This window comes from Enhydra lutris, unplaced genomic scaffold, assembly GCF_002288905.1.
Source record: "Enhydra lutris kenyoni isolate GAN:26980312 unplaced genomic scaffold, ASM228890v2 scaffoldscaffold13, whole genome shotgun sequence".
In the NCBI taxonomy this organism is placed as follows: domain Eukaryota; kingdom Metazoa; phylum Chordata; class Mammalia; order Carnivora; family Mustelidae; genus Enhydra; species Enhydra lutris.
The window spans coordinates 2,273,977-2,298,586 of NW_019154097.1; the positions used below are offsets into that span (position 1 = coordinate 2,273,977).

The 24,610-nt window shown below is 45.0% G+C and overlaps 1 protein-coding gene across 7 annotated transcripts in view; it reads left to right on the top strand.

The window, feature by feature from the left end:
• LOC111145710 (nuclear transcription factor, X-box binding 1) overlaps window positions 1-12,661 on the top strand; it is an 80,882-nt gene extending 68,221 nt beyond the window's left edge. For 5 of the 7 annotated variants that reach the window (XM_022500854.1, XM_022500859.1, XM_022500855.1 and 2 more), the window contains 6 exons: window positions 708-749; window positions 7,668-7,766; window positions 8,537-8,603; window positions 9,768-9,913; window positions 10,877-10,981; window positions 12,378-12,661. In XM_022500854.1, coding sequence (XP_022356562.1) covers window positions 708-749; window positions 7,668-7,766; window positions 8,537-8,603; window positions 9,768-9,913; window positions 10,877-10,981; window positions 12,378-12,450 — 532 coding nt within the window. In that variant the 3' untranslated portion in view covers window positions 12,451-12,661. The remainder of the gene's footprint in view (window positions 1-707; window positions 750-7,667; window positions 7,767-8,536; window positions 8,604-9,767; window positions 9,914-10,876; window positions 10,982-12,377) is intronic. The other 2 variants (XR_002640493.1, XM_022500858.1) reach the window with 2 other exon arrangements.
• The last annotated feature ends 11,949 nt before the right edge of the window (window positions 12,662-24,610 follow it).

Below are 24,610 nucleotides of genomic sequence, written 5' to 3' on the forward strand. Positions count from 1 at the left end.
AAAAAAAGAAAGGAAAAGAATTAATTTCCAGAGGGCAGGAACCATTCATTTGTCTGTCTCCCACAGCAAAGCCTTGCACACACAGGTGTTTCAACAGACATTTGATGTTAAAAGACCACACTCACTCCAATGCCACAAATCTTACTCAGGATATAGTTATGACTAGAAGAGACTTTTCTAGGCCTCTCTTCAAACAGAGGGAGCAGAGACCTAGATGTGTCCAGCCCAACCCAAGAGAACCAGCTGTGTCAAGAGAGGGAGGTAGGGGACGCCTGGGCTCAGTGGGTTGAGCCTCTGCCTTCCGCTCAGGTCATGATCTCAGGGTCCTGGGATCGAGTCACACATCGGGCTTTCTCCTCAGCAGGGAGCCTGCTTCCCCCCCCTCTCTCTGCCTGCCTCTCTGCCTACTTGTGATCTCTCTCTCTGTCAAATAAATACATAAAATCTTTAAAAAGTGGCGGGGGGAGAGGTGGGACTATCGGGGTCATTAGGAGTGTTTTGGAGACCCTTTGAGGCCCTTCTAAGGACTCCTACTAGATTCGGGTCCAATAACCCAGAGGCCCCCCAACCTGTTCTTGAGAGGGACCTCATGTAACCATGTTTTTGGCCAGAGTCTGCTCTGTTTCCAGGTTGACAAAGAACTTACTGCTGGGTAGGAGTTGTGAAAATCTGTGCCCTGACTTTATCTGTTTCATTTGTTTCTCAAGGCTGGAGTGTGACGAGGAGTGTTTAGCCTTGGAAAGGAAAAAGTAAGTCATTTCCTGCTTTTTATCTACTTGTTCTTGAGCTCTGTGAAATTAATAGGAAGGAGCAACCATTCAAGCATTCACTCAGCACCTGCTCTGAGTCTTTTGCTGCTGTTGGAGATCAGGAGAAATTCAATCATCAGGAACTGAAATATAAGTATCTAAGGATAAAGCACTTAGGTGATTTCAGCATATTTCTGGAACATGGGCTTGTTGGTTTGGGGCATGGTATAAACATCACATGCCACAGCATACTTACTCACTAACTGGCAGACTTCCTGATTCCAGTGGAGATAAGAAGCTTAAAATTTTTTTTAATGACCTTTTATGTTAAAGTATAACATACATATAGAAAGAGTGGAAGTGTACAGATCAGTGAGTCATCACAAAGTAAATACAGTGGTGTAATCAGCACCCAGGTCAAGAAATAGAAAATTACCAGAATACTTTCATATACTTCACCAAGTTAAAATGTCTATCCTGACTTCTAACACTTTGGATTAGTTTTGTCTATTTTGAACTTTATATAAATGATGAAATCTTACAGTTTGCATTTTTGTCTGGCTTTTATGACATTTGTGATATTCCTCTTGTTGCATGTAGCAATACTTTGTTCATTTGAATTCCTCCATGATATTTTATTGTATTAAGATAATATAATTTATCATTCTGCCATTAATAGATACGTGTGTGGTTGGGCTGTTACAAATAATGGGCTGTTAAAAATATTGGGCTGTTACAAATAATGCTCTGTTAAGAATATCCGTATGTTCCCTTTGCTGTATATACATACTCATTTCTGTTAGTTATAAACTTAGGAGTAGAATTACTGATTTAACAGGGTATTCATACGTTCAACTTTAGTCAGCTCTATGCAACAGTATCCAAAATGATTGTGTCACATTATACTCCCACCACCAGGGTAATAGTTCCCATTGCTCTACACTTTTATTAGCTGTTAGAATTGTTAGTCTTTTTAATTTTAATCTATTCTTGTGAATGTATACCCAGATATCATTGAGCTTTTAGTTTCTATTTCCCTGATGACTAATAAGGTTGAATACTTTTTTATATGTTTATTGCAATTTGGATATCCCTTTTTGTGAAGTACCTATTCAGCTCTTTTGCTTATTTTGTAATTGTGTTCTCTTTTTTATATTGATTAGTAGGAGTTCTTTATATATTTTGGATGTGAATCCTTTGCTGGTTTTATATAGTATATTTTCCTGTACTTCATGCTTTCAATTTTCACTCTCTTAATGGTTTCTCTTCATAAGCAGAAGTTTCTAATTTTAATGTAGTCCAGTTTATTAGTCTTTTCCTTAGAGACTGATGTTTTTTATGTCCTGTTTAAGAAGTAAACATGTCTATCCTGAGGTCATGATGATACTCTGTTATTGTCTCAAAGCTGTATCATTTTACCTGTCAAATTTAGAGCTACAGTTGACTGATTTTTTTGAGCATGGTCTAAGGAGAGTTCACAATTCAGTTTTCTTCCATATACATATTCATGTGACCAATACTATCATCAAGATGTCCTTTTCCCAGTCTTTCCAATGCCATTTGTCTTTTTTTTTTAAATAGTTTATTTATTTGACAGATGGAGATCACAAGTAAGCAGAGAGGCAAACAGAAAGAGCAGGGGAAGCAGGCTCCCCACTGAACAGAGAGCCTGATGCGGGGCTCGATATCAGGACCCTGGGATCATGACCTGAGCCAAAGACAGAGGCTTTAACCCACTGAGCCACCCAGGCGCCCCAGTGCCATTTGTCTTAAATCACATATTCATACTATTGCTGAACTCCTTATCCTCCATCACACTAGTATCACACACTCTTAGTTGTTGTACCTTTATAACAATAAAGGTCTTAATATCTAATAGTATGTCTCTTCAAGCATGGTTCTTCTTCTAGATTAACTTGGCTATTCATGAACATTTGCTTTTCCTTTTAAACTTTAGAGTTAGCTTATCAATATCTGCCCAAAAAAACTACTAAGATTTTTATTGAATTGGCATTTCATTTATAGATCAGTTGGGGAAGATTTGACGTTTTTATAGTGTTAAGTCTCTTAATCCATAAGCAAAGTATATCCTTCCAATTATTCCTGTATTCCTTGATTTCTCTCAACAATACTCTATAGTTTTCTGTATACAGATTTTGTACAACTTGCAGTAGATTTGTTCCTTGCTATTTGATATTCTTTGACACTTTTTTAAATGGTAATTTTTCTTGTATCACTTCTTTTTTCTTTTTGCTCAGCTACCTCCTTTCCTCTCCCTTCCTGTATCACTTTTAAAATTTAATTTTCTTAAAAAAAACTAATTTTCTAATTGCCTATTGCTGCTCTATAGAAATAGAATTGGTGTTTATAGACCTGTATTCACAACCTTGCTAAATTCACTTACTATTTCATGCCCTCCTCCAATAATAGTAGTTTTATTTCTTTACAGTTCTTAACTTTTTTCTTTTTCTTGCCTTTTTGCACTGGCTAGAGCCTCCAGTACAGTGTTGAGTAGGAGGTAGTGATAATAGACATTACTGATATCAGACAGCTTTGAATATTTCACCACTAAATATGATGTTTTCTGTTAGTCATTTGAGGATGTTCTTTATTAGATTAAGGGGCATTTATTCAGTGACCAGCGGACTTCCTGGTTCTAACAGAGATTGATTAAAAGGTATAGCCCTCTAAATGTTAACAGTTGGAGAATTTAGGTGAACTGGTATACAGACAGTCCCCAACTTATAGTGACTTAACGATTTTTCAGATTCACAGTGGTACAAAAGCAATATACGTTTAGTAGAAACCATGCCTCAAATTTTGAATTTTGATCTTTTCTCAGGCTAGCAATATACAGTATAGTGCTCTCTTATGACCCTGGGCAGTGACAGCAAACTACAGCTCCCAGTCATCCATGCAATCACAAGGGTAAACAACCCATCCACTCACAGCCATTCTGTACCCATATAGCCATCATGTTTTTCACTTTCCGTACAGTGTTCAGTAAATTACATTAGATGTTCAGCACTTAATTATAAAATAGGCTTTGTGGGGTGCCTGGGTGGCTCAGTCAGTTGAGTGTCTGACTCTTGGTTTCAGCTCAAGTCATGATCTCAGGGTCGTGAGGTTGAGCCCCATGTCAGGCTCTGCACTGAGTGGGGAGTCGGCTTGAGACTATCTCCCTCTCCCTCTGTCCCTACTCTCAAATTTGCATGAGCACACACACTCTCTCTCTCTCAAATAAATAAATAAAATCTTAAAAAATAAATGAGCTTTATGTAAGATGATTTTTTGCCCAACTGTAACCTAAGGTAAATGTTCTGAGGACTTTTAAGGTAGACTAGGCCAAGCCATGATGTTTGGTAGGTTAAATGTATTAAATGCATTTTTGACTTTAAGTATTTTGAATTTATGATGGTTTTATTATTATAAAATAATACTTTGTCACTTTGAAAATTTCTCAAATATGAAAATTTCTCATATTCTCATATTTTGTTAAACAAAAACAAGTGCAGACAAAGTACAGTCCTGTTTTATCTTGAAATTTGACTTTCCACTATTGTTAACAGTACCTCTTTAAATGGCTAAATGCATAGGAAGTATATAATAAATAATGGTGCTGCCCAAATTTCCCTTGGTTTGACCCTTCTGGTGAACTCTGTAATAACTGCTGTTCAAACTCTTGACCTTTAGGAACCATCAGTCAAAGTGTTCTCAGTTAAAAAATATGAACTGAGTCATGAGTATTCAGAAATGGCTGTAGTGAATACACAGAAGGTTACTAAAGCGTAGAAATGCACCTTTGTGTAGTTGAGAGACAGTTTATATAGTAGACCACAGTCGGATTGCCTGAATTTGAATCCTGCCTTCACAAATCACTTAGCTATGTAACCTTCGGCAAGACATGTTCTCTTTTGAAGCTTTAATTTTCTTAAAAATCTGTGGAAACAGTGACAATATGTACCTTCCACAGTTGTTGTGAGGATTAAATTAGTTATTAGTTATCCTCAGTAAATTTAGTTATTGATTATAGCTGGCTCTCTCAGGGTGCCTGGGTGGCTCAATCAGTTAAGCGTCTGCCTTAGGCTTAGGTCATGATCCCAGGGTCCTGGGATCATGCCCCACATTGGGATCCAGGGAGCCTGCCTCTCCCTCTCCCCAACTTGTGCTTTCTCTCTGCCTCTCTCTCTCTCAAATAAATAAATAAAATCTTTTTAAGAAAAATAACTGGCTCTCTGTTTTTGAATTTCTCCTCCATTTTAGAGTGATGACCTATGATGGTCCTCACTATATAGAGATTCTTTCTTAATACCCACTGACCTAGGAGAAAAAGAAATGCCAATTTAAAAAAATATATGGGGTGCCCGACTGGCTCCATCAGTAGAGCATGCGACTCTTGATCTCAGTGTTACGAATTTGAGCCCCATGTTGGGTGTAGAGATTATTTTTTAAAAATTAAAAATCTTGGGCACCTGGGTGGCTCAGTTGTTAAGCAGCTGCCTTCGGCTCAGGTCATGATCCCAGGGTCCTGGGATCAAGGCCCACACCGGACTCCCTGCTCAGGAGGAAGCCTGCTTCTCCCTCTTCCGCTCCCTCTGCTTCTGTTCCTTCTCTCTCTGTGTCTGTCTCTGTCAAATAAATAAATAAAATCTGGGGCACCTGGGTGGCTCAGTGGGTTAAAGCCTCTGCCTTCGGCTCAGGACATGTTCTCAGGGTCCTGGGATCGAGCCCTGCATCGGGCTATCTTCTCGGCAGGGAGCCTGCTTCCTCCCTCTCTGCTTACTTGAGATTGGTCAAATAAATAAATAAAATCTTAAAAAAAAAATTAAAAATCTTGGGGTGCCTGGGTGATTCAGTGGGTTAAGGCTCTGCCTTTGGCTCAGGTCATGGTCTCAGGGTCCTGGGATCAAGCCCCGCATCGGGCTCTCTGCTCAACAGGGTGCCTGCTTCCCCCTCTCTCTCTGCCTGCTGCTCTGCTTACTTGTGATCTCTCTGTCAAATAAATAAATGAAATCTTTAAAAAAAAAAATTAAAAATCTTAGGGGCACCTGGGTGGCTCAGTCAGTGAAGCATCTGCCTTCACCTCAGTTCATGATCTCAGGGTCCTGGGATTGAGCCCTGCATCGGCTGCTTGCTTCTCCCTCTCCCTTCTGCCTGGTGCTCCCTACTTGTGCTCTCTCTCTCTGTCAAATCAATAAATAAAATCTTCAAAAAAATAAAAATTAAAAAATTAAGTCTTAAAAAAAATACCATCTCAAGTTGCAAACATATATTCTGTTGCAGAAATGAAAAACTGGCAGGCCAAATTCAGCCCACAGATAGGTTTTATTGGTGTTTAAATTTTAATTCTTGACTAACTAATCAAAACATCAAAACTCTCAAAAAAATTTCTCTTGAAAATTTTAAAATTAAGCTTAAATCAGATTTCATATGTATGGGCATTAAACTTGCAAGCGACCCCTATTTCAGTGTAAACAAAAATTGTACTAAGTGCTAACCTGAATTTTATCTCTCTTTACAAAAGAAAGACATAACTGGATATTGCTGAGATCCCGTGAGATTTGTTCACTGGCAGTCAAAACACAAATGGGCAGCTGCGGAAAGCTCTCAGACTGTGTTGCTCATGAGTCTGACCATCTTATCTAGTAATCCCACACCTGGAAATATTTTCCAGAGAAATAACCCTAAAAGTTTTTTGCCCAGTGATATCATGTCACTTAAAATATTCAGAAACTGGGGAACTATTAAATAAACTAGGGAATGTTTAGGTAAATTCTGGTAAATACATAATTAGATTATGCACCTATTAAAACAGTAAATGTGAAAAACAAATGTAATATGAGAAATGCCAATCATATAATGATAGGTGAAAAAAAGGTGCCAAATTGGGATTTTTTAGTTGTGTTCCTTTAAGATTTTATTTCTTTTTTAAGATTTATTTATTTATTTGAGAGTGATAAAGAGAGAGCACAAGCAAGGGCAGAGGCAGAGGGAGAAGCAGGCTCCCCACCAAGCAGGGAGCCTGACACGGGACTCGATCCCAAGACCACAACCTGAGCTGAAGGCAGATGCCCATCTGACTGAGCCATCCAGGCGCCCTGAGATTTTATTTTAAGTAATCTCTACACCCATTGTGGGACTTGAACTTATAACCCAGATATCACAAGTCACATGCTTCACTGACTGGGCCAACCAAGTGCCCCAGATGCCAAGTTTTATAAACACTAATTGCAATGACTTAAAGGAAAAAAAATCTGAAAGGAAGTGTACTAAAATTTTGTGCGTAGGTTGTTAATGGAATTCTTCTCTTTATTTACCACATTTTCTGTAAGATGATTCTAGTTTTAATGTGTACATGTCTACCTTACGTATGTATGTATGTGATGTTTAGGTGAAACCTCAGAGACTGCCATGCCCCACTGCACTCCCAGTGCTCTCATTTTCTGCCCCCCTTCTCTTCACCAGATAACCCAAGTTGCCAGTATCAGCCCATTTGGTTCACTCAGACCCACATAGATTTGTCTTGTTTATTTTCTTCTAGGAAGACAAAATCATATCTTCTCCCAAGTTGTTGCTATTCTGTCCTTAGTAATTATGTTTGCTGAAATGGAGTCATTAGTACATTAAGAACTTAAGACATGGTGGGCTCTCTTGTGTTACTTTAAAAAGTTTTCTTGGGGCACCTGGGTGGCTTAGTGGGTTAAGGCCTCTGCCTTCGGCTCAGGTTATGGTCTCAGGGTCCTGGGATCGAGCCCCGCATCGGGTTCTCTCTGCTCAGCGGGGAGCCTGCTTCCCCCTCTCTCTCTGCCTGCATCTCTACTTGTGATCTCTCTCTGTCAAATAAATAAATAAAATCTTTAAAAAAAATTTTTTTCTTGCCCTTTTCCTTTTATTTACTTACTTCTCTCTTATTTTCAGGCGGTTAGCAGAGGCGTTTCATATTAGTGAGGATTCTGATCCTTTCAATGTACGTTCTTCAGGGTCAAAATTCAGTGACAGTTTAAAAGAGGATGCCAGGTATGTAACTTGTTACCAGCTTGCTTGCTTGCTTGCTTGCTTTTTAAGATTTTATTTATGTATTTGACGGAGAGAGACAGCGAGGGGAATGGAGAGGGAGAAACAGGCTTCCTGCTGATGAGGGAGCCCGATGTGGGGCTTGATCCTAAGACCCTGGGATCATGACCTGAGGCAAAGGCAAACGCTTAAACAACTGAGCCACTTAAGCTCCCCTGTTACCAGCTCTCTTAAGTGTGGTTTGCAAGAGTGTTTGCTCTTTTAAGTTGTAGTAACTAATAAGTACTCCTCTGTGATTGAGCCAGTTGAAGTTTATACATATAAGTGATTATGATGTTTAATAAAAATCCTTTCTTGGTTTCTCACAATTGTCCCCTTGAAGAATTGTGCATGGGTTTTGGGGGCTGTGGGTGTGTGGACCTTGTAGTAGAAATTTGGGCCTGCCTAGGGCCCAGTTGGACTAGCCTGAACTGAGTGATGGGCTGCCAACATGGGCCCTCACTTGGGCAGTAACAGCTCTTATTTTCCTCCTGTCTCCTGGCCTTTCAGACAGCTCTTTCTCCTTCTGTCTTCTCCTCTCCCATACTTGTTTTCTCTTTTTCTCTTCCTTTGTTAGTCACAGTCAGCCTTCTGTTATCTGACAGTTCTTGCCCTTTGCCATTTTTCTGCCCACATTGTTCATTGTCTGCAGATTATGGGCAGAGAATGTGGGTGGAAGGGATTCTCAAACAGCAGAAACAAATGAAATTAACTGTGATGATTTCTCATTTCAGGAAGGATTTAAAGTTTGTCAGTGACATTGAAAAAGAAATGGAAGCCCTTGTGGAGGCCGTGAATAAGGTTGAAGTCAAAACATCCAACTGGACATGTCTCTAAGGCCAGCTTGATAAAAAATCAAGTCCCAGAAACACCATCAGTGTAGAGTAGTTATAGGAAAAAATCACAACTTCTTGACGATCCCTGTCTTCCCCAAAAGCCCAGCCATTATAACATCCATGGAAGCCTTGTCCTGGTTCAGCAAAGATATTCTCGATCAAATTCAGCATAAATAAAAAAATCTTAGCTCAGTGGCTAAGATTGGGTGAAGAAGCTCTGGACAACAGGGGGCATTTAGTAGTGACAGCTGAATGACTGTGGGTTACTTAGGAAGACTTGATCTCTGAGGGGCTATTGTATGAGAGGGCACACTTGTTCTTTATTACCTCCAAGGCAGGCTAAAAGCCCTTGGGTAAAGATCAAAAGTTGAATGACTAGAGCTGAAGAGTAGTGAGATAGACTCCCTCAAGATAGTGAAGCCCTTGTCCTGGAGGTAGCTCTAAGGAGAAAAGTCTCGAATTTAGTCAGAAGCAGCCAACCCCAGGGTGGCGCTCTCTTTATTCTGTGGAGGCTATGAGTGAGGATGAGATGCCTGTATTAGCTCCGTATCTAATGGAGGTGGAGTTCCTTCCTGTCATCTCCCTTAGCCCCTGCCCTTCCTCTCTCCCTTCCTTCTGTTCCCATTTCCTGGGATACTGACATGAAGAAGAAAATGGAATCATTGTTCCTCTCCTAACTAGCAAACATACACTAATGTATTTCCCTGCTTTCCAGTGTATCTGCACATTAAAAATTTTTAGCGTAGAACGTATTTTTATAAGAAATGAGACTGTCTGGTTTTATGTCTTCAATTTATTTAGTCATTTCTTTGGTATATCACTTACTCCCCAGTTACCAGCCCATTAGGAGGAACCATTATACTGTCCTCTTAGGTTCTTTTCACTTCCCCTGATCCCTAGTCCTAGCCAGCTGCTACTGTTGTGACTCACAGAATAGATAAAGGAAGTGCATCAGACCTCATCCTCCCAAACTCCTTGGCTTGCTTAGCAGCCAGCAGAATACTCTATGCTCTAAAACTCATCCACCTCTTTGTCAGCCCAGCTGTTTTGGTGTGGTGGGAAGGACCTTTGTAAGTATATTCTGTTTTCAGGATGATTTTTCAATCCGTCATCTTTTCCCTCAATACAGGGAAAGAATAGTAAGAAGAGCCACTGCTTCCCTCCCATGAACAGAGACCATCGCCGGATCATCCATGACCTGGCCCAAGTGTATGGCCTGGAGAGCGTGAGCTATGACAGTGAACCAAAGCGCAATGTCGTGGTCACTGCAGTCAGGTGGGTTGATCTTTCTATCACAAGAGGAACTGCTCATTGCAGCAAACTGGACCTCGGAAGCAAGGTCTATCAATATTTGCTTGCCTTACTTCCTCTCCTAGAAGAATAGGTAGAAAATCTGCTTCTGGGCTAGCCTTTCTGCCATGATCAAAAGGTCTGATCTAAAGGTCTGAGCCAGGGAGCACCTGGGTGGCTCAGTCAGTTAAGCAACTGCCTTCGGCTCAGGTCATTATCCCAGGGTCCTAGGATTGAGCCCCGCGTTGGGCTCCTTGCTCAGTGGGGAGCCTGCTTCTCCCTCTCCCTCTGCCTACTACTCTGCCTGCTTGTGCATGCTCTCTGTCAAATAAATAAAATCTCTAAAAAATAACAAAAAACAAAAAAAATAAAGGTCTGAAACAGAGAGCAAAGCCCATGTTTCAGTCCACAGGAAAGACATGCCTAAAGACATTCAAGCTTCTTGTCTGCCCAATTTATGAGCAACACTGGAGGTAGCATTTTGCCAGGCACAGGGAACAGACCCTAAGGGCCTGGGTGGAGTGCCTGGCCATCACATCTATCTATCCCTTTTTCCCTTGTCCTTCTGGCATGATGAAAACAAAAAATTCTGGACTCTGATTCAGGGCATCCCCCATAAACAGTGTTTGCCATTAGAGGAAACTAAGGCTGTAGTGTGAGCTGGGAAGTGATAGAGAGGATCTAGGATCACTGTCAGAACTTGACAGAGTAGGTCCTTACCAATGAAGAAAACTTAAGCGCGGGACCAGAGGGAGCAGATAACAGGCTCAGGGAGAGGCGGGTGGAAGGATGAGGGTTAAATGAAGGTGACCATGCCTGAAGGGAGATGGGTCACATCAGAGCACTCAGCAGCAGCACATTTGAAAGTCATGACTGGATTTCCAGTGGTCTGCCTATCTCCACAAACAATTCTCACTTTTCAATACTTTGTGTTCTGACTTTTATCAGAGGGAAGTCTATTTGTCCTCCTACCACGCTGACAGGTGTCCTTGAAAGGGAAATGCAGTCACGGCCTCCACCACCAATTCCTCACCACAGACATCAGACCGACAAGTAAGAATCCTTCAGCTGCTTTCCAAAGGCCCTGTATTCAGAGGAGACAGGAGGGGCTGTACTGTCTGGAACTCCACTAGCCATTGGCTGCCTCTCAGACCTGACCTTGGGGTGCTTGGTTCAAATAAGTCAGGTTTGACTGGAATGTCAGACATTTGTTCATGCCAGAGAGCTCCCAAGTTCGATATTCATAGTGCCCACTTCCCCTCTGGGGAAAAATCACTGGACATAACTTCTGTGATGTAGGTGGTGACACTGGGAAGTGGATTCATTCTGTCACACCAGAGGATTTAGGAACATGACATGGTTCACAAAGTTATTCTGGAGGTGAAAGTCAGATAGTGGGTCAGGGTTGCAGTGAAAGTGGATACTTTTGTGTTTTGATCTGTCGTCTATATGGTTTGAATAATTTTTACAACAAAAACATGTATTCAGGGGCACCTGGGTGGCTCAGTGGGTTAAAGCCTCTGCCTTCAGCTCAGGTCACAGTCTCAGGGTCCTGGGATCGAGCCCCATATCGGGCTCTCTGCTCAGCAGGGAGCCTGCTTCCTCCTCTCTCCCTGCCTGCCTCTCTGACTACTTGTAATATCTGTCTATCAAATAAATAAAATCTTTTAAAAAAATGTATTCATAATTTAAAGAGAAAAGAAAACCACATTGGCAAGCAGCAGGTTTCAGGAGCAGGGATGGAGCACCATCCCTTTTTCCCTTATTGTGACTGAGGCAGCATTGCCGAAAGTTGCTCTGAAACCAGGCAGGGTCCCCTAATGCTGTTCTGGCCTTCCGCACAGCAGCCCTACCAGAACCTCTTATACAAAACCTCTGGGAGGGTGGAAAGGGCAGTTTTACAGGGTCACCATGGTGGCCTTGGCAGTCTGTGTTCCCGAAGACCGGACAGGACAGCTAGGTGTTGCCCACTGGGTATAACCTTGGCAGGGATTGTCTGGATTAACGTAGTTCCCCAGAACCAGCCCTGCTTCACCCCTGGAGAGCAGACGGCATGGATTCTAGTCAGCTTAGCTCCATATCCACATGGGCAGTGGTTTGGGAAACATGAAGGTATTCCACATGATGTTCCACAGCTGTGCCCAGTACCACCTCATCATAACCATGTGGGATCTTTGGCCTGTTCATGCCATGCTTTTTTCCCCCTTTGTTTGCTTTATTTTAGTATAAAACTTTATTGTGGAAAACTTCTCAGAGTAGAGAAATAGTGTTAATAAAGTGAACCCCTGTGTGCCTATCACCAAATTTTAAACAGTTCCCTGCTCAGGTGGGCCCCACTGTCTTATCAAAGCTTTGCAAATGGTAAATCAGCTGTTCCTTAACTTTCTGTAGGCTTCAGTCTATTTCCCCCAAACAAGAAAAGATTGATTATTCTTTGTTTGCTTTTCAGAAATCCTGCAAGCAGTAATTTACAGAAAATAGCCAAGGAACCAGTAATTGACTACTTTGATGTCCAGGACTGAGAAGATCAAGATGCACTTAGATAAAAGAATGATTAGGTGTGATGGAGACTTGTTTGCCAGCAGATAAATCATGCTTGTTCCCAGTTAACTGCCTGGTGGACTCACACACAGTCTCATATACTGTCTTGTACTGATACGTCCAAAGCATGAGTGTGTCAGAAATCTCCTTGTCCTCTATTCTGTGTGTATAAAGTGTTTCAGTACGGCCAGATCTCTGACTAGATGGTCACTGGTGATTCGGTTATGTGTTTGCAGAGCCTCCACCATCACTGTGATTGCTCAGAGGGCTGGGGGAACATTGGGTTTGATTTGAACAAACCAGAATTTTAGCCTAAAAGTGGTATTTAGTCATAGACTCAGTTGTCCCAATTCTCCATACTCTTCTTAAAAATGCAACATCAGCTGCGCCTCACTTTTTGGATTAATCCAAACTGATCACAATCTTCGGAAGAGCACAAGTGAACTTCTTAGTCCAAAATACCAGATGCATCCAGAATCACACGTGTTGTGTTAAACCCCGCTATCATATCTGAGTCTTTAACCAAAAACTCTCATAGGTCTGTCTGGCTGAATTTATCTTAGGGGTTCTTAATGCCATCAGTTCTAGACCTAGGAAAGGAGTCAGGGTGCTTTATAGAATTCCCATTTTCTGGAGCTCAGGGGTGTGGCTCATACTACATCACTGGGCCTATCCTGTGACAGTTTAGCTGGATATGCCATGATGGTAGAGGACAGAGAGCACGCTCCTCCTGCCTGGTTCACACTGTGGCCTCTGTGTACTGACCAGTTAGCCCTAACTCCTTTTTGGTTGAGAAAGGGTTTCAGGTGGATTGACCTTTCCTGTGTTGCTTTCTCCCAGGCCAGGAGCAGCTGTCCTGGCTCTCCTTGTCTCCGAGCTCTGAACTTCGGTTTAAATAATCATAGAAGTATGTGGACGGTCCAGGACTTTTCCCAGCAGCCCTCTGGAGATATTCTTGAGTCTTTGTTAAGGCAGGTGCATTGACAGTTAACATTAGTTTGATCATCTCTGCCTTGGCACCCCTTCGGCTTGGAGGCCAGACTTCCAACAACTTCTTTGTCCAGAGCAAGCCTGAGCCCCAGAGCAACAGATTTCAGAAGTGACATCACGAAACGGGCACTTGGTTTTCATAGGAAGAGCAGGGTCACTCTTTGATCCTGACCCAGATAGTCTACCTTGAGAGGCAGCAGGTACAGGAGCAAGAAGAAGCAACTGGAGGGAAGAGATGGAAAACTAAAAACCACTTCTCTCTGGACTCATTTAGCACAGGGTCAGTGGCCGTGAAGACATCAGGAAGCCCATGAGCATCTGTTACATCTTTGAAGCAGTGGTTCAGTGGATGAACTGCTCATGGAGAACATCTCAGAATTCAGGAGGCAGGAGACTGATTCTAGTTGCCAGCTCTGCCACATACATAGCTTGCCACTTGGTGGAATGGAGGTATCACCTGCCTCGTAAGGATTAAATGAGTTGCAATACATGTAGATTCCTGATCTGTCATGAATGCTGAAAGTTTATATAAATGATACTTGGGGGCACCTAACTGGCTCAGCTGGCAGAGCATCTGACTCTTAATCTTGGGGTCATGAGTTCAAGTTCAAGAATTTATTTTTTTGAAAAAATGAGGGGCATCTGGTTAGCTCAGTCCATTAAGCTTCTGACTTAATTTCAGTTCAGGTCATGATCTCAGGGTTGTGAGATTGAGCTCTATATTGGGCATGGAGGTTGCTTTAAGATTCTGTCTCTTCCTCTCCTTCTGCCCCTCCTCCACCCACCTCTTCCTGTCTCCCTCCCTCTCCCTCTCTTTAAAAAGAAAAAAGATACTTAATATCTGGAAAATACATAAGCATCTTCTTCCTTCATACTATTAGCCAAGTTAAGGTACAGAATGCTAAACAGGCCCCTTCCGGTGAATGTGTATATGCCTACCCCATACAGCCCTATGCTAGGGCTGTGGCCTGTTCTTTCATAGTGAGCCAGCAGAGGACACATAACTGGACAAATAATTATAATAGAATTAGTTGGTCTGGCACAAATGAGTCCATAGTCTGTTATTAAAAGCTGAGTAGAGCGATGAGAGGAATTTCCTGTGGCATGGTAGGATATGGGATCGCTTTCATGGTTGGGAGAAGGGAAACAGGAGGAAACATTTGGGCTGAGTCTTAATGATGGTAGACTGCTATTAGGAGAAGAGAAGCAGGGCAAGAAAGGGTAAATAGCATAAGACAAGCCCAGGGATCTGGTTTGTGGTGGAGTTGAGGAAGGGTTAGTTGTCCAGAGTGGACAGACAACTGGAAGGACATGTGATGAGGTTGGACAGGTAGGAAGGAAGTGGTCAGCTGTGGAAAACCACAAGGAGCCACTGGAGGGTCCTAAGCAGAGAATGGCATGACTGGATTTTTGATCCAGAGTAGCAATCAGCAAATGTTTCCTGTAAAGGTCCAGACAGCAAATATTTTAGGCTTTGTGAGTCTTAGAGTTTCTGTTGAAGCTATCCAACTCTGCCATCATGCTGTGAAAGTGGCCACAGACAATACATAAGCAAATGAGCATGACTGTCCCAGCAACACCTTATTTTTACAGATACTGAAATTAGAATCTCATACAATTTTTATGTGTCACAAAATAATATTTTTTCCAGCTATTAAAAAATGTAAAAACCATTCTTAGCTCATGGGTTGTATAAAAACAGGCAGCAAGCTGGATTTGGCCAAGGATCTTAGTTTGCCCACCCCCTTCTAGAGCAGTTTCTCGGCAGAGTGTAAAGAAGGAATTGGAAGATTAACTTGGAGGCAAGAGACCCAGCCGAGAGCTATAGGGAGTGATCCAAGTGAAAGATGAGGTTGGTGGGGGGTTAGCTCTGCAAAGAGAAGAGATTCAGGAGATTGGATGCTTGGGGACAGCAGGGAGCTAACACCCCTAGGGTCACTAAAGGGGCCCCAGACTTCCTCAGCAAGGGGAAGCTGCTTCTCAGGGTTTGGCGGATTCTCCACTGAGTAGTGGCCTTGGCAAGACTTTACGTGAGTGGACTAAAAGGAGCCATTTGTGGAGGAATCCCGTGGGCACCATGACCCCACATTATTGTTCCCTGAGAATCAGGTGATAGCATCCCTTCCCCTTTCAGCCCTATCCTCCTTCAGCAGGAGATTACTTATGGGGCCAGAGCTTTTCAGAGACCCAAGTTCTTATCTCTAGAATTCCCTCTGGCTTGTCCAGCAGGGCTGTCTCCTTTTAGCGGTGGTGCCAGTCTGAGGTGCAGTGGGAGGTTGTCTTCAGGCTTGGAGATGAAAGCAGCCCTCCTGATCTCAGGGTCTGTGTGAAGCAGCTCTGGATCCTGTCCTGGACAGGCCAGAGAACAGACCATGGGAGGGGAAGAAAGAATATCAGTCCTGTGGGAGAGGTTCAAAGTCTCAAACAGTGGGTCCTATGATTAAGGTTTGGGGGAGGGGATCCTTCCAGCATGGTATTAGCCTTCTTGCTTCATGCCTGAAAGCCTGGAGACCTTGTTCTCTTAATGGGGAGCCTGCTAGTGTTGCCTTCTTTCTGAAATTGGGGTGTGAATGCCTGGTCACCTTCACAGATCTTTCTTCTTTATTAATCCTCCCATATGCCCTGCCATATCCATAGCAAATTTTCTTTCCAAGCTCCCTACATGATGTTAGCACGGGTATCCCAGACAATCTCTCATGGCTTTTTAGAGCCCACAAGTCCCCAGAGAGAGCTCTAAGCTAGCCCAACCCCTCAGGCTACAAAGGTCTAGCCCAGAAGGGACAAGGCTCCATGGCGTCCCTCTGTGAGCCAGGCCAAGACTGGAATCCAGGCTTCAGGTCTCACAGCCTAGAACTGCCTCTAGGTCAGGAAGTGTCTGAGTCCTCAAGGAAAGGGAAACTGTGTTCCCCAAACAGAATTCCCTTGGGAGTCCTTCCCAGTGGCCCAGGCTACCCTCAGCCTCAGGCTTTATGTGGGTACTCTTCTTAGGCATACCCTTTTGGGAGACCTGGCTGAATATAAGCCAGCCAAACTGCTAGGATGCCTGATTGGCTGCCTCAACTCACTCTGAGAACCGTGGGCAGTTAGCTTCCAGTGTCTGGGCATTGGTTTCCCATCTGTGACATCAGTAATAGTTCCTGCCCGTGTGTCGTCCCAACCCACTAGAAGGGCAATGGTAGGATCTGAGAGGCTGGGAGAGTCTCCAGTGTCATGTGGCATCTTAGCGCAATCAAGCCTCCAGTCCATCCCAGGACCGTCTCAGAAGATAGCTTGCTTGGGGGGAAGGAACAGAGCAGTTGTGAAGCTGCTCTGGCAAGAGCTGGGCCTTTCAGTCACCCCAGGCTTGATGCAAGGGTGAGAGAGTCCAAAGTATGCAGCACCCCAAATTGCCCAAGAATCTCTTCTGATAGTGGGTAATAACTTTTGAGCACTTAATATGCACCAAGCACTGTGATCATCTATTCCTCAAAGACCCTTAAAGTATATATATATTTTTTTTTAAATTTTTTAAAAGATTTTATTTGTCAGAGCACAAGCAGGAGGATTGGCAGGCAGAAGGAGAAGCAGGCTCCTCACGGAGCAAGGAGCCCAATGCAGGACTCAATCCCAGGATCTTGGGATCATGACCTGAGCCAAAGGCAGATGCTTAAGCAGCTGAGGCAGGCATCCATATATATATTTGGAGAGCCATTTGTTTATTTTAGAGAGAAAACATGCATGCAAGTGGTGGGAGAGAGAGAGAATCTCAAGCAGACTCCGCACTGAGCTCAACACAGAGCTCAATCCCACGACCCTGAGATCATGACCTAAGCCGAAACCAAAAGTTAGATTCTCAACCAACGGCATAACCCAGGTGCCCCTGAACTACATATTACTATCTCCTTTTTACCAATGGGGAAACTAAAGTTTGAAGTTAGGTCACTTGCCCAAGATCAGGCGATGAATAATTGGGAATCTGAAATTCCTGTAAGGCCAGACTCCAAAACCTGTGTCCTCCACTACATACACAGGACAGGGACAGCTCACACAGTTTATCTTGGAGTCGCTGATACTGCACTGTCTGGCAGATCAGGACAGGTGGGATGGAAGTTTATACACTATGTCCTAACGTAGAGAATGCCGCAACCACCTGAAGATGGTACTTTTCCTAGAATGGCCACGAGGGGGCAGTATGTATCCCCAAACCAGAAGCCTGGGGAGGGGTGGGGTAAGTGCTTCCTCTTGGCCTCAAAATACCTCTTACTTAAAAAAATTTTTTTTTTAGATTTTATTTATTTATTTGACAGACAGCGATCACAAGTAGGCAGAGAGGCAGGCAGAGAGAGAGACGAGGAAGCAGGCTCCCTGCTGAGCAGAGAGCCTGATCCCAGGACCCTGGGATCATGACCTGAGCTGAAGGCAGAGGCTTTCACCCACTGAGCCACCCAGGCGCCCCTTAAAACTTTTTAGTAGAGTTTATAACCAGTATCATTATTATAACCTCCCTATTTTTTTTTTAAGATTTTATTTATTTATTTGAAACAGAGAGAGATCACAAGTAGGCAGAGAGGCAGGCATAGAGAGAGAGGAGAAAGCAGGCTCCCCGCCGAGCAGAGAGCCCGATGCGGGCCTTGATCCCAGGACCCTGAGATCATGACCTGAGCCGAAGGCAGAGGCTTAACCCACTGAGCCACCCAGGCGCCCCCTATTTTTTTTTTAATACAGTTTTCTGTTTGTTGACATAAACCATGTAAACATGGGGGAAGACAAGTCACGCAGATATCTGAAGGAAGAACAATCCCAGGCAGAAGAAACAGCCATTGCAAAGCTCCATCGTGGAAACATGCTATGTACCCTGAAGGAACAGCAAAGCCATCCAGCTATACAGGAATGAATAGGAGAGAGAAGCAGGTGCCTGGAAGCCTTTGGAAGGCTTAGGGCAGAGGAGTGAAGGTTATGATTTGGCTTATTTTTTGAAAGAATACTCCAGCTGATGTCTTGAGACTATAGGGGTGACTCAGAACAAAAAGGCTAGAAGATGATCAGAAGACCACTTCTGTAATCCAAGAGACATGACAGTGGCTCAAACCTGGCTGATGGTGGTCGGGTGATGAGAAGGGGTTAGTTTCTAGATAATTTTGCAGGTAACACCTATAGGGTTTGCTAACAGCTGGGATGTGGGTGGAGTGTGAGAGAGAATGGAGTCAGGCACAACTTCAAAGATTTTGGCCTGAGCAGCGGGAAGATTGAATTTGCCATTTACTGAGATAGGAAAGAGTGTGGGAGGAACAGTCTTGAGGAATGAAAATCTGTCCAGTGGGTGGTTGTACATGGGAGTCTAAAGTCTGGAAACAGGATTGGACAGATCTAATTTGGGGAGCTGTTGGCATATAATAGTATTTACAGCCTGGTAAGGTCACATTGGGAAGGAGGGTGAAAGAGAAGAGGTCCAAGGACCTGGCCCTGGGTGCTCCATCATTTAGAGCCCAGGGAACTGAGGAATAGGGCAGGAGTCTGACAATTCTGGAGCCAGAGCTGGGGGTTGAAGTTGGAAGACTCGGTGCTAAAGGGAAGTCCTGTGTGGTGGAGGTCTCTGGAGTTTTCCTCCCGGTTGCCTAGGAGAGTTGGGGCTTCTCTTGCTTGCCCTGATCATTGGAACCTTCATTGGAGAAGAAGGGACTGGTCAGTTAAGGCACCAGAGTATTTGGGTTCCTGGGGCCAGGAGTGATCAGGGGTCCTGGCTGCCTCCTCCCCTTTAGTCATCTCTTAAACATGGGCGCTCCCCAGAACTCCATCATCTCTCCCTGGGCCACCTCATCCACCTGCAAGACTTTACCTGCCACTCTGGGCTTAAAGGCTCTATCTATAGCCCAGCCTGTGCCTATCCCTGGATGCCCCACAAGCACCTCTAGTTCAGCATGTCCAACCTCCAAACTGTCTCCTAGTATATCCACTACCTTCCAGTCTCCACTACCCCAGCACTGAGTCTCCCTCAGGAATTCAACTTCCCCCTAATGTTCCTGACCTGGGGCCAGAGGCCAGAATAGAGGTGGGGGTTCTGGGGCAGTGGGGAGGACAGGAACACATTCTTGCTAGCCCTGGCTGAACTGTGCCAAGGGCCATTAGTGACCCCCATCTGAGGAATCCTCCTTATCAACCAATGGAGGTTTCATTGGGTCCCTGGAGGGCTCAAAGTATCAGTCCTAGATTTATGACCTCATCTGTGTGCCAGGGTGTACCTGGCTCTGAGCTGTGTGCCTTCCCTCTCTGCCCCTGACCCAGCCTGTGAAGCTCTAGCTGCCCTCATCAAGATCCCCCACTGGGCCCAGAGCCTGAGCATCCCCTCCAAAAGCCCCTGCACACACTCTCCAGCACCCACCCACCCCTTGACTCCTGAGCACAGACACAAGGGGAGACCATGAGTTCTGGCACATTCTTCCTCACCCTGCTTCATCACAGCAAAAGGACAGTGGCAAAACTGAAACCTCACTCCTCTGACCTTCATTATCCCCATTTTACAGATGAGGAAAGTGAGGCCCAGAGAGGTTCAATAACATGCCAAATCTCAGTGGAGGGCACTTGATTGTTTGGGGTTATTTGTTCATTAGGGGTCTTTGTGTTTTGAGTTTTTCATTATTTTAACTGTACCTGTATGTTATATATGCTTGTTTATAGGATGTATTTCACAATTCAGAGACCAAACAAAAAAACTAGCCAAGCCCATATTGGTAAGCACTGGAATCCCTATTGTCTACCCCTTACCAAGTCAATCTCCCCAGACCTCAGCTTCCTTGGATGTAAGATGGGCATGACGATGTGAGCACCAGGAGGGTGTGGAGTGGTAACAGCAAACACACTGCCCACATGCCAGGCAGGGCTCGTTTTCTCATCCCAGCGGCCTTGTGAGGTGGGAGCTGTTATTACCCTGTCTTACCTAAAGTCATCCAGCTAGTGAGCGGTAGAGCCAGCATTTGCGTCCAGCCTGGCTGCCCTCTTTGTGCTCTCAGGGGCCACAGTATAGGCCCTGTGGCACCCAGGGGAGCTGGGTTATTCCTCTTTCCCACTTGAGGGTCAGCAAAGAGGTAGTGCCTAGCCATGGTCAGGCTGCACAGCTCTCAGGGGCCACAGCCTCCTCCCACTGGGGGCATCAGCACCCCAACCTGCCCGAGATGGCTGCTCCCATCTCTTTCTGGGCTGCAGGACCCCATCTGAGGGAGACAGACAGACTAGCCAGAACGGAATGCTGTCTGTGAGTTCCTGTCCCTTGGAGGGCCTGAGTGGGAGTGGGAGGGCAGGGAAGGACAGGGAGTCAGGGTCCCTCCCAAAGCCAGGACCACCAGGCTGAGGACCAAACCTTCATCTGCAAAGTCCTGGAGGAGCCTGGTCTGGGGCTGGGAGTTGCTCTTGCCCTACCCTGTCCCCCGTTCAACCACAGCCTCAGTTGGGGTGGGAGAAAGGGAAGTGAGGTCATGACATGAGACTGCAAAGTACTGGAAGAAGTCAGAGCTGTGGGGCTCCCCCCAGGCCCCAACAAATCCAAGCCTCAATGCACAGAGAGGGAAACTGAGTTCCAGAGAGGAGAGGGGTTCTGTCCAGGTCACACAGCCAGTCTGTGTTGGGCCAGCACCTAGGAGAATGAGAGAAGAGACAGGACTTCCTTGTCTCATATCCCAACCTGGCTCTCAGAGCTAAATAGCTGTGTCTCCTGGATCCAAGCCAGGGCGTGGTTACAAAAGACTCTGCGTGTGTGTCTGTCTGTCAGTCAGACAGATAGCAGAGCTAAGAGCCAGGGATCCACAGGGATGGTGATATCCACCCCAGCTCACCCTACCTCTGCCTGACTGCCTGCCTATCTGCCTCTCTATTCCAGAGACTTCCCTTACCTCTGCGCCAGGCCTTGGCCTTACCTCTCCCCTGGGCCTGGCCTCTCAGTTCACCTTAACCTGCTTGTCTGACCATCTCTTCTTCCACTCTTCCCTTTTCCCATTCCAGCAGTAGTCCTCCACACTCCCACCTGAGGGCCTTTCAGTGGCTGTTCCCTCAGCCTGGCATGCTCTCTTTCCAGGTGTCCACATGGCTCACTCCCTCCCCCCTTTCAGGTCTTTAAGCAGAGTCACCTTCTCAGTGAGGTCTTTGGTCTTTACAGCCCTAGATGCTTCCTATCCCACTTTGCTACTTTTCCTCCTTAGTATGTATCACTAACACACCATTTGTCTTGCACAGAATGTTGGTTCTATGAGAACAAGAAATTTAGTTTCTTTTTTTGTGCCTATACCCTCTGCACCAAAATGGTGTCTGGCATGTTGTAGAATTTCAACCAACTTCTGCCAAGAAAATGAAAGGGATCTGTGCACAGAAACACTCTGTGACCATGGTCAGGGCTCATCAGAGCCTGACATCAGGATCAGAATCTGCAGGGTATTTTGGATAATGGGCCTAGTGCATCTCTGTGCAGAGCGGTAGCCAGCAGGCAGGTTCTGGATGGACCCACTGACTGTCCTACCTCCAAGGCCACCTCCCTGGGACATGAGGGTGGCAGAAGGCTGAAGTGGTCAGCAAGGGGGATAGGAGAGAAGGAGCCAGAGCCCTTGGACTCACATACACCTCCCACCTGTGACTAAGGCCTTAGGGTCACTCTGCTCTGGAATGCCAGGAATGAAAAAGGCCACCCTTCTCATGTTCACCACGCCACTGAGGCAGAGAGAGGGAGGCATCTGGCTGGGACTTCCAGCTGTGGACCCTTCCCTGGTCACTCCCAGGCCTGGTTTGCTGGCTCAGCTCCTCTCACTTTGAGATGTCAGACATAGTCAAGCCTCTTGACTTGGGGAGGGAGTCAAGCCTCTCCCCTTCATCCCTGGGCCTTCCATACCTATCACTTTCAATAACCTGTTCTCATGCTGTGGTTATTTCTTCATCTTTTAAAACATAGGATACCTGCAAATGAATATATATCACAGTTATATGTTACAAAGCACAATCATTTACAAACCTATAAATTGACCTCCAACTCCAGAACTAGAAAAGTAATAGTTTGTACTACCCAAAGCTCTTCCCCATTTCATCTCCCATTTCTGTCTCCCTGGACGAACCATCCTTTTTTTTTTTTTTTTTAAGATTTTTTTTTTTTTTTTTTAAGATTTTATTTAACCCAATGTGGGGCTCAAACTCACAACTCCAAGACCAAGAGTCACACCTCCACAGATTGAGCCAGCCAGGCACCCCTATCCCTTTTTTTTTTTTTTTTTTTTAAGTAGTTTTATCTGGGGATGCCTGGATGGCTTAGTTGGTTAAGCATCCACCTTTGGCTCAAGTCATGACCCCAGGGTCCTGGGATCGAGCCCCATGTCAGGCTCCATGCTCAGCAGGGAAACTGCTTCTCCCTCTGCCCCTCCCCTATCTCGTGCTCACTCTCCCTTGCAAAAATAAATAAAATCTTAAAAAATAAAGTAGTTTTATCGCACGTGTATGCCCAAAGAATATATTCCTTTTGGCTTGTATTTCAATGATACCCCTGGTGTCATTCTGTATATAGTCTACTGTTTATGCCTTCCACACTTTGTCCGTGTTGTTACAGGAAGCTGTCGTGCCTCAGTTTTCACCGATGTGTCATGTCCTGTTGTCTGTGACTGTATGGCAAGGTAAGTATCTGCTCCCCTCCTGATGGACATTTGTCTTTGATTGTAGGCCCCGTGATCACCCACCTTGCGCACCTCCTCAGTCAGGTGCGCACTCTACACCTCCCAGCCACCTCCCAGCCATGCTCCTAGGACGGTTCACTGACCCTCCTTTCACTCTCCCATGGCCCCCGTGGTATCCACACAACCATGACTTCCTCAATCGCTGTCTTCAACTCTCTTCTGATCTCCAGACCACATATAAGTCATAATTGTTTATTGTGCACTTATTCTGTGCGGAGCACTGTTCTCAGCATAGTACACATTTTATATCATTGAATATTCACAGCAACACAAATGGTAGGTAATACACGATCCCTTTTACAAATGAGAAAACAGAAGCCCAGAGAGGTGGAATAACTTGCTCAAGATACACACCTCTTACCCCCCAAGTCCCACAGGCAACTCAAACTCAACATGCCCACGATGTAACTTATCTTCCTCTCCAAATCAGTTTGTCTCCCATGAACGCTCAGGTGGCACATCTCCAGTGCCCCAGGCCCAAGCCAAAAACTGAAGTCAGCCTGATCGCCAGCGCATCCTTGCCCACTCCTCCCAATCTGAGCCCAAGCCCTGTGGGCTTTACCTCCTCCGTATCTGGTGAATCCCCTTTCTCCCATCTGCTGCTCCTCCTGGATTATTGCCTCTCACCACACCCTCGCAAGCTCCAATCTCCCCCTTTCTCAGCAGCTTGCACACTGCAGCTCAGGCGGGCTTGCTAAATCTCATCTCACCATGTCCCAACTCCCAAAGAAAGCCCAGCCTCCTCGCCTCCATCTCCTCAAACTGCAAAGTGCAGCAACCAACCCCAGAAAGGACAACACTTGTCCTCCACTTGGCTCTGCCTCCTTCTCTGGGAAGCCATCCCTTGCCCCTGCCCCACAGCTGGATGGTGAGCCCCCTCTGAGCCCCACAGCCCCCTCTCTGCCACTTAGCTCCTTCCTCATGATTACCCATCCTCATCAGACTGTGCTCCTCTAAGGCAGAGGCTCAGCCTCATCCACTTCAACATCTCCGTTGCCCAGGCAGGGCCTGCACACAGGAGGTTCTCAGGAATTGTTGAAAGGCTAAATGGACAATGACAGGAACCATGGGTGATGCTTTCTGAGTCCCAGAAAGCCGGGTAATTCCTGCTTGATCCCAGAGTGAGTGGGGATGCTGGCTGCCACCGCCCCCCCAGACTCTATGCCTGTCCCCTGAACCCCATGAAGCCATTTCCTGTCTCTGCATCTTTTGGAAGAACTTCCTTCTCTGCATCTTCCTTCTGACTCTGGAAAGAGTGTAGGAGAGCTCTGGCACTGGTGGCAAAAAGAGGAAACCAACCCTTCACCTACTTTCAGTCTACATTAGACCTTTTCAAGGTGGGGGGTGGTTTTTCCTCCAAAGGTAAGAACATTGATTCTTGGAAGAGGAAGATGGAAAAATCTTACTCTATTTTGTATAAAGCACATATATATATATATATACACACACACAATACTTAAACACATATAGTACA